Source organism: Macrosteles quadrilineatus, unplaced genomic scaffold (assembly GCF_028750875.1).
Source record: "Macrosteles quadrilineatus isolate MER2022 unplaced genomic scaffold, UCM_ALF_1.0 Scaffold_13__1_contigs__length_4303367, whole genome shotgun sequence".
NCBI classification, from domain to species: domain Eukaryota; kingdom Metazoa; phylum Arthropoda; class Insecta; order Hemiptera; family Cicadellidae; genus Macrosteles; species Macrosteles quadrilineatus.
This window is the reverse complement of record NW_026542606.1, coordinates 3,790,806-3,810,923: the sequence shown is the minus strand read 5'-3', so window position 1 is coordinate 3,810,923 and position 20,118 is coordinate 3,790,806. Positions and strand designations below refer to the sequence as shown.

The 20,118-nt window shown below is 36.5% G+C and overlaps 1 protein-coding gene across 3 annotated transcripts in view; it reads left to right on the top strand.

Annotated features, from left to right (window-relative positions):
- Nucleotides 1-20,118, top strand: part of LOC129004932 (sedoheptulokinase-like) — a 46,828-nt gene that overhangs the window by 10,000 nt on the left and 16,710 nt on the right. For all 3 annotated transcript variants that reach the window (XM_054433645.1, XM_054433646.1, XM_054433647.1), the window contains 6 exons: nt 2,931-3,032; nt 4,809-4,949; nt 5,276-5,427; nt 7,408-7,509; nt 8,582-8,774; nt 16,564-16,636. In XM_054433645.1, coding sequence (XP_054289620.1) covers nt 2,940-3,032; nt 4,809-4,949; nt 5,276-5,427; nt 7,408-7,509; nt 8,582-8,774; nt 16,564-16,636 — 754 coding nt within the window. In that variant the 5' untranslated portion in view covers nt 2,931-2,939. The remainder of the gene's footprint in view (nt 1-2,930; nt 3,033-4,808; nt 4,950-5,275; nt 5,428-7,407; nt 7,510-8,581; nt 8,775-16,563; nt 16,637-20,118) is intronic.

Here is a 20,118-nt window from a genome sequence, read left to right as displayed (position 1 = left end):
TAATGTATGTGAGATATGGGGAAAATATATATATACATAAAGTATATATATATAAAATAAATAATATATATCCTACTAATATTATAAATGAGAAAGTTTGGATGTATGGATATATGGATGTATGGATGTATGTTTGTGACAAGTGAACGCGAAAAATACTGGTCGGATTGGGCTGAAATTTGGCATGATGATAGCTGACATTCCCGATTAACATATAGGCATATTCTTATTTCAAAAATCCTTTCGGGCTCCGCCCCAGTGGCTCTGGAGTTTCCCATGTTAACCTAATGAGAAATGGAATTATTGAATCTTAACAGCTGTTTCAATTAAACAAGTTGGTCCTGTTCTATGATGTTCAATAGCATTAAAGTTACAAGGATTACCAACAGGGTGCAGCACTATTATTTCTTTTACATTTATGACAACAGCTAATTTGCAACCAAAAGGTGAGTGAGCGTAGCGAACGAACTTCAACCTGGAGGCGAGTTAGCGAAGCGAACGAGCTAAACTGAAGGCAAGTGAGCGCAGCGAACGAGCTAAACTGAAGGCAAGTGAGCGCAGCGAATGAGCTCCAACCTAAAGGTGAGTGAGCGTAGCGAACGAGCTCCAACCTAAAGGTGAGTGAGCGTAGCGAACAAACTTCAACAAGGACGTGATTGAGCCATGCGAACGAGATAATCTTGAAAATTAAGAAGTTAAACGGGGCAAAGCCCGTGGGTTACAGCTAGTATATATATATATATGGGTACTCTGCTAGTATATATATATATACTAGCAGAGTACCCATCCTTCGTACGGAGTTGGCATTATTACTTATTGCGGTTATACTCAAGATTTGCGTTTGCAATGGGGTGGACACAGTTTGATAAAATTTTGTTCTTTAAATTTACGGTATGCTATAGTACAGTATAACACATCTACCATATAAATAATGTTCTACCACTGCACCTAAACAATAGAAAAAATAAATGATCAAACATTCACACAATGGTATCACAAATTATTCATTAAATTAAAACCATAAACATAACTGTAAACAATCCTACTTTGACAGGTCTCTTTGTGTATCACAGCTTTTTGTTGCTGCTTAGAGCCTTATTATGTGTGGCCACTCGCTCGTTAGTTGCGTGGGCTCGCAACTAGTAGCGAGGGTGCACAATTGGAGTGGCCAGTTGAAGGACTCTGTTGGTAAACCTTTTAACTTTTATATAAGTTGAAAAAGCTGACCAAATTCTTTAATTCCTTTTAAATATGAATACTCATAAGGTTAACATGAAGAACTACAGAGCTGCTGGGGCGAAGCCCGAAAGGATTTTTGAGGTAAGAATAGGCCTATATGTTAAATCTGGAATGTGAGCTATCATCTTGCCAAATTTAAGCCCAATCCGTCCAGTTGTTAATGTGTGATTAAACTTCAAACAAACAAGCAAACAAACACACAAACTTTCACATTTATAATATTATTAGTAAGGTAAGATGAGGTATATGAGAAATTCCCTAAAAATCAATTAATTACTCGCCTAGAGTCTAAATTACCTAAATTAGGTGTTGATATCATAAAAAATAGTTTTTCAAATCATAGATCAGTCAATTTAACTGCAAAGTTGCATTAATGCATCTTCAACAATAATGGAGTGTTTTGGGAGACAAAAATGGGAATAAAAGCCAATTTATAATCAGTGATACCCCGATTGAGGTTGGAACATGCTGGTGTTGGGAACTCGTTAGAATCAAAATTTAAGTTTATATTATTAATTTTTCATGCTTGTACCGAATTCTGTCAAAATTGGATCATTTTTACTCAAGTTATCGTGCTATTGCTAACAGACACATAATATGTAGATATGATGATTTTGAATGGATGGTGTTTTTGGCCTCTGGAGACATCAAAACAAAAAATTAAACTGGTCCCGGGTCTAGGTCTTACCATTAGACGTATACTGAATACATATACAAGATGTCAAACACATAATCAGGTTTTAAATGGGGATAATGTTGTATTGAACACTCCTACCATCATCAGATTTAAATAGAGAAATTATAAGAATCACATGGTGTCGTCTAACTTTAACTAGGATGTTTTTAAAGAAAAGTTTAATCTGCTAATGTTTATTTATTTATAGTTGGATATTTATTTTTATACCCACATACACGTAACATTCTTCTAAGGTCATCAATGAGTTACGAGTAATTTAAATCTACAACCCATTCCCTTAGTTTAGAGGATCTATTTGTTTGTAGATAGAGTCTTTAAACATTAGGAAAAGCTCTGATGATTTCTTGTTTATGGTTTTCTAAACAAGATCTCAAGTTTGCTTATTTCCCAATCCAACAGTTTATTATGAAAGGGTACACAATCTATTTTCATTGTTTAGGAATGGGTTAGTCTGACCTTACCTGTAAATAACATATCTTCCTTCAGCTTTCTTATTTAACACTAACAATAATTATTATAATATCATAAACTAATTTTAGTTTATATTCATTTAAGTAAATGATTTCTAGATTGAAAACGAAACTCAATTACTGTTAGGTATTGTTTAAGCTTCTATTTAGGTATATAAATAGTAAAACTGCTGATTACAGTAATCATGGGTTTTCAATTTGATTTTTATAAAAAACGGAAGTACAATATTAGTTGTACAGTAGTTTTTTTATGTCCCACCTTTACATTCTAGGACGGTTCTAGCCTGGAACTGTTTAACGCATTGCTTCAAGCTAGTCCAAGGGGGTCACGGCATTATCACATAAATCAACTATTAATTTTTTTTCAACTATCAAAAAATAAGCTTGAAAATATGTGAGTGATTGGCTTGGTTAAAATTCTGTAATAAATTTCCTTTTCACTGCCCTGTTGGAGACAAACTAGTTTGTAGAATAAATACTTGTTTCTAAAGATTGGCGAAATGTTGAGTTGTTTTTTGGTACAGGGCTATAATATGAGCACTGGGACTGACCAGAGAATCATCCTCGGGCTTGACATTGGCACCACGTCTGTCAAGGTTTGCCTGGTGGACTGGACTGAGGGCAAGGTCAGTACCTCACAAGATCAATGATTAGATGATATGATTTGAGTATGTTCAATGCTTCATTTGCTTTGTTTTTCTGTCTTTCCTCCTCATTTTTATTTTCTAAAATATTTACCTTGTGCATTTCTCAGTTTATGTATTTATTGTGCCTTTCTATATTAGTCTAGGCTTAGGCTATTTAATTTAGTGATGTGTCGGTTGCAATTCTACTCAGTTTGGTGTTACAGCTTGTTTTTTGTTTTATTGTTTTTTTTTTCATTTATTTTCGGTTAATAAATAAAATGACCACCTACTTATATTTCAGCCTAAACCACTAAAGATCACTTTCTTTCTGTAAAGTTTACTGTTGGTGATGCTATATTAACCCTTTTTACTTTATCCCCCTTTACATTGTTTTTGTCAAAATTTTTGAGTTTGGGTTTTGAGTGGATATATCCGTTTTGGGCACCCCTGAACCCAAAAAAGTTGTGTGTGTGTCTGTCATTGCATGTGGATGTGTACAAAAGCTACAAACCACACCTGTGGTCCGATTTTGACGAAATTTGGTATGTAGGTCCATAGTATCTCCAGGCTTTTTTAATTTTTTTAATCTTGATTTTTAATGGTGATTTTCCCATCAAACCCATAAAATAACGGAAAAAAAAGATTTTCTCAAAAATGACCTGAACAATTTTGATAAAAATTTAGTATGTTATAGTCCTTTAAATCCTGAACAAAATGGCACCAATCCCATTTCCGTAAAATTACGGTTCAAAAGATATTGTAACTAAGGTTATTTTCCATTAAAAACCGCATAAAATAACGTAAAATCATATTTTTGAGAAAAAACCGGTTTTGATTCAAATTAGTATGTTATGGTCCTTATAATTGTAAAGATATAGTGCAAACCCCCATTGCTGTAAAAAATACGGTTCAAAAGTTATTACAGCTTTTGTGATTTCCCAACAATAAAATATCAACGTTACTCCCACCGATATCCATGATAAAGGTTGTTAACTAGCTAATAAGAGAAAGTACGTGTCAGATTGCTAATACCATTTATTTTGTTACAGGGATTATTGCTAGTAAAATTCTAGTTTCACCAATCACTGAGAAATGTTTGCAGTTATCCTTGAAACTAGTTATGATTTATTCCTAAACACTCCATCATAATATGTAATGATTAACTGTCTTGTTCTAATAGAAAAGCTGTTATGGATTTTGTTTAAGTGTGCATTTATGTAATGTAAATGAAAATAATGTATCATCGTAATTCGTAACCAAATCTTGGTGATTGTCAAGGTGTCATTATCGTCTCCTCCAATTGTTGCAAAATCATATAAATTCCTGTGCGTTAGTAAAGACATTATGTCTCCAGCAATCGCAGTAAAATGTTAAAACATCTGCCAAGATCTCGAAGATAATATCATTGTCTGCAATCGTGGCCAAAATGTTGAACATCCATCGTGATTGCGAAGACAAAACTATTGTATCCCGCAATCGCGTGGACATCATAATCATCGCCTGCTGTCACAGCAAAATCCTGGATATCTACTGCAGTCTTTTAGACATTCCCAAATTTATTCCTGATACAGGCAAAATCATTAATACATAACGCTGTCTCCTTAGATCATGGCGAAATCTGGTACTTTCTTCGCAATATCAAAGATGTCACAATGTTGTCAGACAATCGCAGTGAAATTGTTGTGTCACAACCAATGAAACATAACTGAAATATTCAATTAATTCTCGCGGTTTGGTTTTTCCCCAAAAAACTGGTAGTTAAAGAATGAATTGCAGGTGGTGGCACGCCAGACAAAGGATACCCAGGCCAATGTACCTAGTGAGCTGGGGTGTGAGGGCAACAAGCAGAATGTGCCCAAGATCATGTCAGCAGTTCACATCTGTGTCTCTCGGCTACCCAAGGAACTGCTGCGCCAGGTGAACTCTGAATTACTGGCTCTCAGCCAACTATAAATTTATGTAAATAACATCAATTATTCTGTACAATGTGAATTACTAACATCTGATTTTTATACACCCCAAATTATTCAGCACAATGTTACTACTGAATAAACTTTAAAACTAATTTGATCGTAGACATAGGCAAATAGTGAATAACTTGACGCTATTAAAAAAAAAATATATATATTAAACATTTCATAAATAGAAAAGATTTTTATGTTCAGTATGTGCTATTTTATTTTCAGTAAACTCTGAAGCACACTTATTTGTGCAACCTTTACATGGTTTTATATGTGTGATAGGTGGAGATTATTGGAATCTGTGGACAAATGCATGGGGTCATGTTGTGGCACTATGACACCTCAGCTCCCTGGGAGAGAGCAGACATAGAGAGTTCTCGCTATGACATTGTCCCTACCCAGGTGTCCAACCTTTATACCTGGCAGGACTCAAGGTTGGTTTTTACTAAATGGTGTGGGAGGACTAGTGGTCGAATATTTCAGAGCTCGGCTTTAGCTTTTCTAGAAACCTGGAAAAGTCTAGGTTTTTAATGAGTTAGTTGTGAAGCATTTATATTTGTAATATTTTTCAGAATCAAAGCAAGATCTTTACTCTATAGAAAGTTATTTCATAACTCTTCAACTGATCTTTAGAGTCCTTGGAGCCTAGACGTTCTAACTCATTAAACAATAAAAAAAAAACTACAAAGCAAATTTATAATCTCACAGTATACTAATTTAAATTACAATCACTTTAGCATGTGATAAAATATTTTAAGGTGGTAAATAGCTCTTCAGCAGCTGTTTGAAAATGACAAAATTAACATTGCTCTTATGGCGGGCAAATACTAGATGGCCTTTGGCTTCCATGGACTTAGTTCAAGCAAATAAGTCCAAATTAGGAAAAATAGAGGAACAAATCTATGTATTCCCAATTTTTTTCAAAAATGTGTCGGGGAGGGTCCCCTAATGAATATATGATTGGGATAGGTGAGAATAAAATCACCCTGCCGCTCTCTGGTGGTGGGAGGTGTAAATGCCCTAGTTTGCGGTTTTTTGCTTATAACCTGAAAACGGTGTGTCGTAGATTAAATTCTTCCATGTAAAAGTTAAAGCTTATTAAATTTGCTACAACTTTGATCGTATACATTATTAGTGAAAAACGCACAGTTTCTGAGATATCCGCGCTCAAAAAAAATATAATGTTCGAAAAAAGATTTTCACCTCACATTTTTTGTTAAAATCTTATTTTTTCTCCTTCCTTGTTATTTTTCAGAAATATTGACGGAAAGAAGGTTGTAGAGAATTAAATTTACTTCAATAATATATACTAAAATCTTATTTTTTCTCCTTCCTTGTTATTTTTCAGAAATATTGACGGAAAGAAGGTTGTAGAGAATTAAATTTACTTCAATAATATATACAAATATGTAAATAGATAAGATGTAGGTATAAAGTTACAGCGTTTTTAAGATTAAAAGAGAAAATCAGGAATTACACAAATAGTCGCCAAGTTTTGATTTTTTTATTTGCACGATTTGTATGGTTTCTGATAGTTTTTTTAGATAAAATATAAGTATATTTAAGGTAAAAATTGGTAATAGTTATGTAAATAACAATTTGACAAAATAAAAAGGTTATCTATTTATTACGATGATCCAAGCTAAAACAATTAAAACATACAAAATAAATTCATATTTAATTATTGAATTAATGTTGACTGAGCCTTTGTTCTTGCAAGAACAAAGGCTAAGGTAACATTAGTTCTATAATTGAATATTCTAGTTCTTGCCACTGAAAATACATCACAAATTCATGTTATGATAAAGATTGATCTCTGTTTCATAGAACAGGATTAACATCCTTTTTCATTGTCTTCTTCCTCATCATCTTCACATATAGTCAATGATTGTACAGAGGCTAGTCTTGTTTTTCTTGTCAGAAAGAAAGTTCTCTTGCTTTATTCAACTGCCCCACAGAAAATTTTGTACTTGATTTTTGCAAATGTACTAAAGATTAGCAGATAGTTAGTCTAACCAAAAATTTGATGATGGAGATGTCCTCGATAGTGAGTATCAGTTCCAGATGACACTAGGCTCAGGGACAGAAGTTGGACCCTCTCGTCCAAAAGGAGCCAGACCATGGACATTATAGTATTAATATTTCATCATTAAAAATAAAGGAAACAAATTTTTTTTTTATTGAAATATGTGATACAAAAACTGACCACAATTTGACGTCAATATGACGTCTACAATTTGATCAGGACATCAATTTGACGTCTTTAACTTAATTTTTACGTCAAATTGATGTTATGTGCTATATGGGAAAGGATCTCATTCATCCAACATGCATCTTTATTCATCATTTGAGTTATTCGCTTACCTGAGCCACTTTTTCAAGTAGTCCCATAGTGAATATTACAACTGTTTCAGATGTGATCCTGATTTTTTGTCTTCTCTTCCTAAACCTGACTCACACCTCAGAGCTTACTCAGGTTATGGATGCAATACACTATTCTGGATTGCTAAAAATAGGTAAGTCAACAGATTTTGTGAGTATTAAACTACTAGGTAAATGGAATCTTTTCAACTGGTGAGTCTTTTCTTGGGTGAGTCGGTGGCTCAGTCGGTAGCGTCGCGGACTTCGGGCCCAAGGCAGAAGTGTCGTGGGTTCGGATTCTGGTCACTGCCACTAACTTTTATCAGTACAGTTCACCTTTGTACTGTACCGGCTCACCCCTTGCTTTGCTGGATACGTTCCACGCACAGATCTGTAGTCTATGTGGACGGGCAAATGCAAGGTTAAAAGAGGCCGCCAACCTTTTTTAAAAAAAAAAAAAAAAAAACTATAATAAACTAAATTGTGCACTTGAAATCTAAATTTAACCATTCATCATTTGTACAACACATAACAGGGTAGTCTGATGACATTGCAAGTTAAATTGTATCCGTAACATACCATCTTAGATTTTGTTTATAAACATGTAAATGTATGGCCACAATTCACTTAAGTCTGTTAACTCCTTGTAGACAGTGAAGTTGAAAACTCAAAAATTAAAGTGATAACAATGATTGTGTTATGTTGTAAAACAAATAAACAATTAAAACCAAAATTAAATCAATAAATAACAAATGTGAAATAAAAATTTATATACAGGCAGACACAACACCCCCTGCCAGTGATTGAACCACGAAGAATCAACTAAGAAAAAAATCTTAATCCTGGAACCGTACTGAAAATTCACTTGATGTCCAATTGTCCAAAGCATGTAGTCCTCAAAATAGGCTTTGGTATCAAATTGCCTTGAGTTGATTGTCAGCATGACCTAAGGAAGGGGTAGTAGTGTCGGTGGCTCTAGAAATGCTGGAATCACCGTGGTCAGGTTTTAGTGAATAGACTTGTTTAAGTCGACCCATTGAAACGGTTACTTCATTGCCTCAAATCATAACAACTGCAGTATTATCAGATCTGCTAACAACGAGGTAAGGACCTGACAGGGAGGTTTGAGTGCACCCTTGTAGATGTCAGTACGTATGAAGACATGAGTGCATGTGTTAATTTGACAACCTCTAGGTCTCTACTGTAATAAAATTGTTTGGTGAATAGGCCAGAAAAGCTTGAAAGATTCAACTGTGCGGGGACAGTGCAGGACTTCATGGTTGCTATGTTGGCCAATCTGAAGCGCCCTGTGATGTCCGTGCAGAACGCTGCATCTTGGGGCTACTTCAACACAGAAGATCACAGTTGGAACTCTGAACTGCTGGAGGGAGCTGGCTTTCCCACCAGTCTGTTGCCTGAGGTAAGGACTGGAAAAAGCGTAAGACTTAGTAGTTATTCATCAATATTTATTATGATTATTGGCTGACAATATATATAAAATATCTATGAACATTGTTTTTATTTATTGCTTTATTAAAGACTATGAAACAATATCGCTCGACTCAACTGGCTTCCACTGCTAGTATGTACATTGTGGTGTATGTATTGAATTGTGCTAACACAACACACATTGTGACACCACATGTACAGAGCAGGCTCTCTCTGGCTCTGTGGTTGATTTGTAAGATGGTGTACCAGAGCCTGGAAATCAGACCCTAGCCTGTCTGAGCCCTAACCTATGTTTATTGTTATCAAAATTGATTGAGATAACCAAATTGGGAACCTAGCTAGGGACCAGAGGACGGAGATCTTTTACCCAGACCAGAAAGCAGGCCAAGCCAGATTTGATTACAATTATTAATTTATTGCTAATATTGGAAACCTTCCAATCTAATCTATAGAAAATATGGTTGAACTAAAACACATGTTGATTTGAGATTGAGTGTAACCAACCTTTAATTAGCTTCCTACACTTAAAATACATTTATTTAATTAGCTTCCTACACTTAAAATACACTTATTTGATTAGCTTCTTACACTTAAACACTTATCTGTGGACCTAATGCAAGTTGGGATGATTCCTAAATTACTTGCTGACAATGTCGAGTTGTCAAATTAGTCGAGTAAACTTATGCAAACACCCCAAAAAAATTGCTACAAATGATTTTTTGTTGAATTTTACTTTAATAGATACCTGTCAATGGAAATATAAAAGTCTAGGAAAATCGGGCATCCGGAAAGGGTAATTTCCAAGATGGCGTCTAAGATTCCTGTAAAAATAAGTAAATCAAGGTATCTTGAATATTTGTTAACACATATCTTCGATTTTCAATCAAAATAACCATTTAACACCACAAAATGATGTACACAATGTGCAAGAAGACATTTAAACTTTATTAACATAAATATTCTAACAAATATACAATTCATTACAATGTTAATATAGTAAATGGGCTGCTTGTTAAAACTTGTTCAACCGTCTTCGTCTTCATCTAACTCTATCGAACATGAATTGTTCTGCACATTGTCACGCTCTTCAAATTGGCATGGACCACAGGCTGTTGTGCAAGGAAGGCCATACTTTCTACAGGAACATCTTAAGGTTTTACAATTGGTAGAACAGTTACAATGAATGACCTTCAACAGACTCTCTGGTGCAGCACTCTTTGTTGTAATTATTGAGTAGAATCGGTCGTTCTGGATCTTCCAGTCCCACTTTAAAGGACTTTTCCTTTCCCATCCATACCAGAATCTGGTAATACCCTCTGCGACAATGCAGTTTTGAGGCACATTCAGTCGGCGGAGGTGATTACGAATTAAGAAGTGGTAACGACCTTTTTGCTGAATATATCGTATCGCAATTTTCCTATGAAACCATTACATTTACCATCATATAAAATGGACTTGGTCTTACAACCAAGGCCATCAATGAGCTCTGTGGTCTGGTTCGGAGTGGTAAATACTACATGATTGTAAGGTAAGGTCCCCTTTTGACATTTTCTAGAAACACACGGGAATTTCACTGTGGAAAGAATACATCATTTGTCTGCAGAGTACATATCTGTCATTGGCAAATACCTGACAGACGATTTTCCTGGGTATCCATTTCCTTTACAAATAGTGTGCATCAAACCATGCCATCCTAGAGTAGCCAATTTGAACGACAGTTCCCAAAAAATATCAATCTTCTTGTTACATTCAGGGAAAATTAGGGGCTCTGTAAAACTTATGTTTTATGAATATACTTATTATTGTTTTCTGAAGATTAAACAAATATCGGCACTTTCGATAATACAGCAATATTCAACTCAGCTTAATGACGCCTTGCTATATTAAAGACTGTCTTTTGTCCTGGTGCAAGGCTACACTAGTGTGGTCTTGCCTGGTGCCATGACAGCTATCATTTCCATTCCATGAAACGTTACTTTTACACCGAGAGTTGAAATATTGTGGTCAACATTGTCTGCTGCTAATAACAAAGCTGAATATTTTATTTCAGTGCTATTCTCGTGTTTGGGGCAATAACATTAGTAGCATTTTTTTCCAAATCTTTGCACTTCACTATACGACGAGCAGAACTCCAATTTATATAAAGTGTCTAATTAGAAATCTGGTCTTAAATAAATTATGCATTTGTACAGAAAGGGATAATTGTAAATGATCAACTAGCGCTCGTTTGCGGACTTCCTGAATAATCGACTGACCGATGCCAGCAACCTTTTGATGGTTGTCTTTTCCAACAAACGTTGTTTATTATAAAATTCTAAGTGATTCAGGTATGTAATTTAAAGCCGACTGAACATTAATGTCATCTGTGGTGGGGGTTTTCTCTATATTATTGTATATGATTGTACCTTTCTCTTAACACGTTCGCTGCTGAGCGCTAGATGCCGGGACGGCGCCAGTTGCTGAACTACGCTCGGCCGCTGCGTGACATTGCCACCGATACACTGAATTACAGTAAAAACAACAGTAGTTATACTGGATGGCAATGTTCTGCAATAAAACTGGCTTTGGATATAGTACTAAGGGATTCTGATAGATAGCAGCACTACCCAGGTTACAGTCGGTAAAGTAGTGTCGCTATCTAGCAGGAAAGAGGTAAAACAAAGCCCTGTTCCAAACGACCCTGGTGGTGATTTGGGAAACTATATTTTTTATTGTCAGAAAAGTACGTCCCCACGAGCTGCAAAGAAATATAGAATGCTTGTGACGTGCTGGCTTATCCATAGCAACGTTAAACAACATTGAACGGTGACGTTCTGGAACGTTCTTAGCTCCTGGCGCCGTGGCCCGGCTGACGTTCCGGAACGTCCGTAGCAGCGAACGTGTTAATGCCACTTTTTAGCGAATTTCCCTATAGGGAAGTAGCTATTACCGTAGGTCTCATGGTAAGACCTAAGCCCGGGACCGATTTACTTTTTCATTTTGATGTCCCCAGAGGCCAAAAACACCATTCGTTCAAATTTTTATATATCTATATATATATATATATATATATATATATATGTCCATCCGCACGATAACTTGAGTAATTTTTGTCCGATTTTGATAAAATTTAGTTTGAAGGTGTAAGGCGGGACAAACTTGATTGAGTTCGCGAACCAGCATGATCGGACTATGGGAACGGGGGTTTATGGGGGGTTTTATGGGGTAAAAATAGGTTTTTCCCATTTTTGACCCTAAAAACACAAAATTTCACAATTTCTTTTTAAACCATTTTGTAGAGCTTAAAAAACAAATAATTTAGTATATTGAAGCGTTATTATGCGCCTAATTGTTACGGAGAAAATTAAAAAAAATTGTAATTTTAAAATTCCCATGTTATTCTTATGGAGAATAAGTCAACTGTTGTAGTTTGCTTGTTTATGAACATATTTTGATTGATTTTGGAAAATACTTTGACTAAACTATTATCATTTTATAAAAAAATCTTTTTTACCCTCCCTGTTGCAGCAAACCTAAGTACTCGTTAAACTAATTCTACTTAAATAGGAAATAAATGTGCTATTTTTATGAAGGCATTTTAGTGTAAATCCAATCAGGTTAATGGAAATTCGCTTAGTCTGCAGGTTTGCTGCGGCGGGGGTATTGTGAATATTGCTGCTGCTTCAATTATTGCTTTTTACTTTAACCTTCAAGTTTTCGCTTCAAGTGTAGCTCTATCTCTTTTTTTTTAATGTATATCTTACGACAACTTGTATGCACCTTATTTCCAGGGACCTCTACTATGGTGTCCCCTCTTCGAACACTAGCCGCGTTTATTCCACCATTCGGTGGACATATTGACGCACTTTTTTGTCTGATTTCAACCACTTCGTATTTAACGATTAGTTGTTTGTAAAAATGGGGCAAGCAGGCTGAAAATCGTTATCAGCCATAATATACAGAAAATTGCATAAGAGCACCAGGCCTAGTCAGTTTTTGATACGAGAGAACAAAGGAATACATGAATAATAATTATCCACTAAAATTATACTCTAACGGAATGAAAACTAATTTAAAGCAATAATACACATTTAAATACTCCCGCCGCAGCAAACCGGCAGACTTAGCGAATTTCCATTTGCCTGATTGGATTTAAACTAAATTGACTCCTTAAAAACATCACATTTATTCCCTATTTAAATAGAATTGATTTAACAAGTACTTAGGTTTGCTGCAACAGGGAGGGTAAAAATGTCTTTTTTGTTGAAAATTGTTAATACTGTAGTTTAGTAACAAATGAATGTATTTTCCAAATTTGATCAAAATATGTTCATAAGCAAGCAAACTACAACAGTTGACTTATTCTCCATAAGAATAACATGGGAATTTAAATTTAAGATTTTTTTAAATTTTGTCCGTAACCATTAGGCTAAACGCAACCTCTCCATTAGTAATAACGCTTCAATGTACTAAATTATTTGTTTTGTTTACATTTAAACCAAATTTTAAAACAATCTGATAAGAAATGTGCCTTTTATACAATAATAACTTTTAAAATCTGTACTTTCTGGCAAATTTAGGCGCTATCTTGAAAATAACCCACTTCCGGGATTCCGATTTTCCTAGACTTTTACTATGTTTTTTAATATACCAATTAGATTAAATTAACGATACAAAATCATTTGTAGCAATTTTTTTAAGGTTGTGCAATAAATTTTCTTATTTTGACTCGTCTAAATGGAGATCAGGCATCTTGCAAAAACGTTTTTTTTCTTGCGAATCGTCAGGGCCGATTTACCGAATAGGCAAGGTAGGCACGTGCCTAGGGCGCGGGGCAATTTGCTTTTTTTGGGGGCGCCAAAAAATTGGAAAAAAGAAAAAAAATTGTGGCCGTTTTTGCATGCGATCGCGGTAAACTGATAATCGCTTGCGGCCGTGAAGACACCTTAACAGTCTCCCACAATTGCGGCAAGATGTTAATTATTTACTGCGGTTGTATATACGTCGTCATCGTCCGTCTCCCGCGATCGCGTCAAAGTTCTGACTATTTCCAGCGGATGTGTGGACATAATTATCGTCTTCCTTGATCGCGGCAATATATGAACACATCCCGCGGTCGTGATGAGATTATCACCGTCTACCGCGAATGAGGCAAAATTGTAATCTTTTCCCGGGGTCGTGTGGACGTTATCATCTTCTTGCGTGATCACGATAAAATTCTTATAATCCCTCACAGCCATGAAGACATCATCGCCTCCCATGGTCGTGAGGCATTGTCATCCTCTCCCGCCATTGCGGCAAATGGTAATCATCTCCCGCGGTTGTTTGGAGATCATCATCGCCTTTCACGAATGAGGCAAATTTCTGATTTTTCCCGTGGTTGAGTGGACATTATCATCGTCTTACGCGATTGCGGTAAAATTCTGACCATCCCTCGCAGCCGTGTAGAGTAGACATCATTATTGTAACTCCCGCGATCCTGTAGACATCGCAATCGTCCCCCGCTGTCGTGAAGACATCATATAATCGTCTCCCTCGGTCGTGAAGACATCGTAATCGTCTCCGTGCGATCGTGAAGACATCGTAATCGTCTCCGCGCGATCGTGAAGACATCGTAATCGTCTCCCGCGGTCGTGAAGACATCGTAATCGTCTCTGCGCGATCGTGAAGACATCGTAATTGTCTCCCGCGGTCGTGAAGACATCGTAATCGTCTCCCTCTGTCGTGATTCATCGTAATCGTCTCCCGCTGTCGTGAAGACATCGTAATTGTCTCCCGCGATTACGGCAAAATGTTAATAATATCCCGCAGTTATGTGGATATCATTATCGTCTTCCGCGATCGGGGAAAATTTCTGACTGTTTTCCGTGGTTGTGTGGACCATGATCATATCCCACGGTCATTTAGTCATTATCATAGTCTCGCGCGATCGCGGTAAAATCATGATCATATCCCATGGTCGTTTAGACATTATCATCGTATCATGCGATCGCGGCAATATTCTGATTATCCTCTGTGGATCTCATTATCGTATTGCGCGATCGCGGTAAAATCATGATCATATCCCGCGGTCGTTTTGATATTATTATCATCTCATGCGATCGCGGCAAAGTTCTGATCATCCCTCGAGGCCTTGTGGAGACATATTATTGCCTCCCGTCTCCCGTGGTCACGGAAAGTCACTGTTGTAAATTGACAATTCCAGGTAGAAAATTAACACATAATTCCTGGTTCAAAAAAATTCACGCTTAGTTTCCGGATTTCCCGGTTGGTGGTCACCCTGTTATATATTGCAAAGGGGCGCTACTATTAGTTGTGCCTAGGGCGCTGACATGGTCAAAAACGGGCCTGCGAATCGTAAAAAGGTATCAGTGACAGACCAAGAGGAATGATGAACGGAAGGCTCGCACGATCTAGGTTGATGCACCATGTAGCCGCATGACGCTATGCGTCACTAGCATCAGCTGATTTCTATTGCCAATCATGGGTTATACTCCTCACCACCTTAACTTGAGGCAGCCCAAACTGACCTGCAGGGCCATTACCGGCTCGACCCTTTTAGAATCCTATTAGCGACACTTCCTTGACCGCCCTTAGTACAATATTAAAATTTAGTAAAATTAAAATTATATTCTGATGTATTAATTTACCGTACTCGTTTACTTTGGCAACATCAATTTAACAAACACTTCTTTTTTTCCCATCTAAAACGGACAATGTTTACGGTTTAAAATACTTATGTTAATTGGTATTTTCTTTATAGTTCAAAAACCATAAACATTGTCCCTTAAGATGAGACAAAAATAGAAATGTTTGTTAAATCGATGTCACCAACGTAAACAAGTAAATTAATATATTAATTATTTCTTCAATTATTTTACTACTTTGCATGGGCTGTATGACTATGTAAATGGTAGAAAGAAAAATTAAACAATTCAACGGTAATTAAAAACATAATTTAAGTTTTAATGGAACTTAAAAATTAATTTTTCAAAGATGAGTTATTTTTAAACAACAAAAGGTCAATTGAATTTTGAGAGCCACTAAGCTTTACTGGTTAAAAGTGATTTGGCGCATTCGCAGAAAGTTTTGCTTCAGGTGAAATGGTGCATCTGTGTGCGGCCGGCCTAATGGGATTGTAAAAGGGTCGTGCGGAACCAACAGATAATGGCCCTGCAAATCAGTTTGGGCTTCCTCAACCTAAGGTGGCGAGAACTATAGATTGCTTTGCTAGCTATGTAAACTACTTTTATTTAGAAACCTAGTGGTAAAGATCCTATGTACACTTAAGGATATGCCAAAGAATTCCTTTATACTTCATCCTTCTTTTATCCTTTACATTAACTTTAGCCATAACAAATCAAACAAGAAATTAACTTAAAAAAAATTTCTTTTTAATAAACTGAAAACGGAGTTAAGCGCTGTTTTCATTATAGTTTAAGGTAACAACCTACCTTTTGTTACCCATTGAAAAAATTGTCAACTTTGGATTCAATCTACAAGTTGTGACCTGCAGAACATAATTTAGTTTTAATTCAATAATTTATAGAAATGATTTATGGTTGAAATCTTTGGTGGACTATGTAGGTATCTTAGCTACCTTAATGGTTTAAGTCTTTTAGCTTGTGTGTGCAAGCATTTTAGATTGAAGCTGCATTATGAGTGCTTGTACGTAAATGAGCGTTGCTTGTTTTTCCATTAAAAAAAGATGTTCAAAAAACTTGAAAATGTGAGGCCAGCAAGGCATTCTGTTTTAGTTTAACTTTATTTTTTACTTCAAGGTTATACCAAGTGGAGATGTGGCTGGAACATTGGCAGATCAGTGGCATGGAATCCCTGTTGGAACACCCATCGGTACGTAAACAATTTGTTACACGTAGTGGCCTATGTCAATAAATCTATGAACGTTCAGTCTTAGACATAGACATAGACATACTTTATTTGCACAAAACATTCCATACATGTTGATGATGACGTCTACACTGCTGCGAGAAATGTTCATGATTTTACCACAATCATGGAAGTCGAGGATCACGTTTTCATGACCACTGGAATTAATGATGACGTCTACACGGCAGCGGAAGATGTTCATGTTTTTGCTGCGATATTGGACGACGACAACGATGTTTCCGTGACCGCAAAAGACAACGATGATGTCTACATGGCCACGTAAGTGTTTAGTGGGTTTGCCAAGAGCCCGGATGACGATGATGATGTTTCCGTGACCGTGAAAGACGATGATGATGATGATGTGTACACTGCCGCGAAAGATGTTCATGATTTTGCTGGGATCGTGGATGACGAAGATGACGTTTCCGTGACTGCGAAAGATGACAATAATGATGTCTTTACGGCCGCAGAAGATTTTCATGATTTTGCTGTGATCAACACTAGCTCACTGATATTTGGAAAGATTATAAACATACAAATGTAATGTATATTGATGCATACCTTAGCTGTAAGTCTTAAATTAGTTATAGTTTAATTGGAACTAAACATTTACGCAGGAATTAATATAATGTTCATATGGGAAACATTCACGCAGTAACTTGAAAAAAACTTGGAAAATCCAGGAAAAAACCTGGAACTTATCATACATCCTGTTATACAAAACTGTATAGAATTTTAAAAACCATAAATAGTTATCATTAATCAAAGTCGGTCAAGCTTTTTTTGAAAATCCATTTTTTGTTATTTTATGAGAAAATCACATAAGTTATTATAAATTTTGAACCTCAATTTTTACAATAAAGGGTGTTGTTCTGTTTTGTTTAGTGTTAAAAGGACTATAACTTACTAAATTTGTATCAAAATCATTTGAGCCATCTTTGAGAATACCGTATTCAATTTTTTTCTCTTATTTTATAGGGTATGGAAAAAATACCATAAAAAACTATAATAACACCGGCATTTACTAACTCAAATGCAACGATTGCCCGAGTTTCTACATCGGCCAAACTGCTCGCTCGTTCGCTACTAGATTTAAAGAACATCTACCCAAAAAGAACTCGAAATCAGCATTTGCCAACCACATTATTAACTTAAACCACAACTACACAGATATACATAGTAATTTAGAAATTATGCATTTATGCAATAAAGGCAGATATATGGACACAATAGAGAAATTAGAAATTTACAAGGTATCCAAAGAACACCCTGACCATCTATTAAACGAACAAACTTCATTCAGATCAAACATTATTTACAATACTGCCAAAACCAATAGACCAAAACAAAACAGGTCCTGATTAAGGTGTAGGGGGGAGGGGGGTAACAGCTGATGCTTGGACCACGCCCGCAGTCATGACGCAACATTCACTGGCGCCTGTCTCGCGTGTTTGTCAGTTTGTCACTTGGCCAAGTTTGTTAAATTCGTGTATTTAAATGTTTTCTTATTTATGTTTTCTGTGTAATATTTATTTTGACCAAATCATCCACGGATGACAGCTATTTTATCTTGACGCTCTACAACCTGAAGATGTGCCCCAGCGGCATGAAACAGCTGTAGTTATCACTTACTACACAAGGATCGTTCGACGCAAAAGGTAACCTAAACCATTTTATATTGCAATTTTCGATCCAGAGGCTAACCCATCATGAAAAAATAAAAAACTAAATTCTCAAAAAAAATAATGCCTGGAAATACTACGGATTAGTACCCACATACAATGGGGGCGATAAGATCCCGCGGGCCCCCCAGCAAGTTTGTTCGCCAGGCCCCCTTCTCCCAATATTCTTTAAAACATTATCACATGTATTATCGCCTAAACATTCATACTTGGCTTAATATACCGACTTTGTATGGTTGCCATTTCATCGAAAAGTATTAAAGCAATTGCACTTTAGCTTGCCACAGCATCTCCCAAGGCACCGAGGTGTTATCATCGTCTTCCATGATCGCAGCAAAATCGTGAATAATTTCAGTAGTCATGAAAACATTATCATCAACCAACCGTGATTGCAATTAACCTAGGACATCATCAAATCACAACATCATCGTCTCCCGCATTCACGGCCCAATTCCTAGTATTTTACGCAACCCGTGGTGAGAGGGAAATAATTTTTTCTGCAATCGCAGCAAAATCCTGGATATATCTCTCGCGGAAAAAGAAACGTCAATATCGTCTTCCGCAATCGCGGCAAAATATTGAACATCTCATACGGCCGCGGAGAGAATGTCATTGTCACTCGCGGGGAAATGTTCTGGTCGATATCCGCGATCGCAGAAAAAGCGTAGGCCTAATCTTTCAATTTAGTGAGCGTGATCTTCGCGGACATAAAAGCTTTTACTTTTAATTGGGCATTTTTGTATTGTGTACTGAGAAAATCGGCTCGATGAGCTTGATTTTCTGACATTGTGCTTGATCTCTCAAGCTTGTAGGCCAGGCTCTGCCCGGCTCGAAAATTGCCATTATATAAAAAATCAACTGTTTCCAAAGCAAACCGATTTTGAACCGACCTGATTGGGTTCGAGGCCTATAGTTAAGTAACAAATTTTACCTTACTCGAAGTAAACAAATCTAAAGTGCAGCCTCCTCATAGTAAAAAATTAAATGAAAATCCTCCATTAGCGTCAATGAAAGAATGAAATGATTTATTAGCTAGTCCCCTAGCCACCTAGGTTAATTCGCCGATTTGGTCGTAAAAAAATGTCAAGTTAATTTATTTGAATCAGCATAGAGGGCTCTGGTGTGACCCGCCGGGGCCTAGGAGGATCTCCTAGGCAGGGGGCCACATTGGTTCTAAATACGGCCCAATTATGGCGCTTTTACAAAGTCCACGAGGACAGTTAATGACACCTGCATGACTGATGAAAATTGTTTTACTTGAGTTGGTAGAGGATTTATATCGATTGGTCTAGTAATACTAATAGTGTCAGTTTAGCTGTTGTAAACTACTTGTCCTAGTGCTCTTACTGGGTTTAACAAATTTTTGTCATAAAAAAGTATGGTAATTCTCCTATAAATATTATTACGATAGGAGCCCTCAGCCTGTCGCACAATCGCAGGCCCCTGTCCCGGTAAAATTTCCCGAAAAATTCCGGTCAATGCTTAAAAGCCCCCCTAGCTCGTGGGCCCGCTATCGCCGCCACTGCCCACATACAAAATTTGATCAAAATCATACCACAGATGTAGTCTGTAGCGCTATACGCAGACACTCACACACTCATACACTTAACCAGACATCACCTAAAACCCTACTTTTTCGGGCCTCAGGGCACCCAAAACAAATATATCACCCCAAAACTCAAAGTAGTCAAACTCGAAAATTACAAAACAATACATTCTCCACATACTATGTATGGGAGGAAAAAGTAATCAGGATTTTTATAC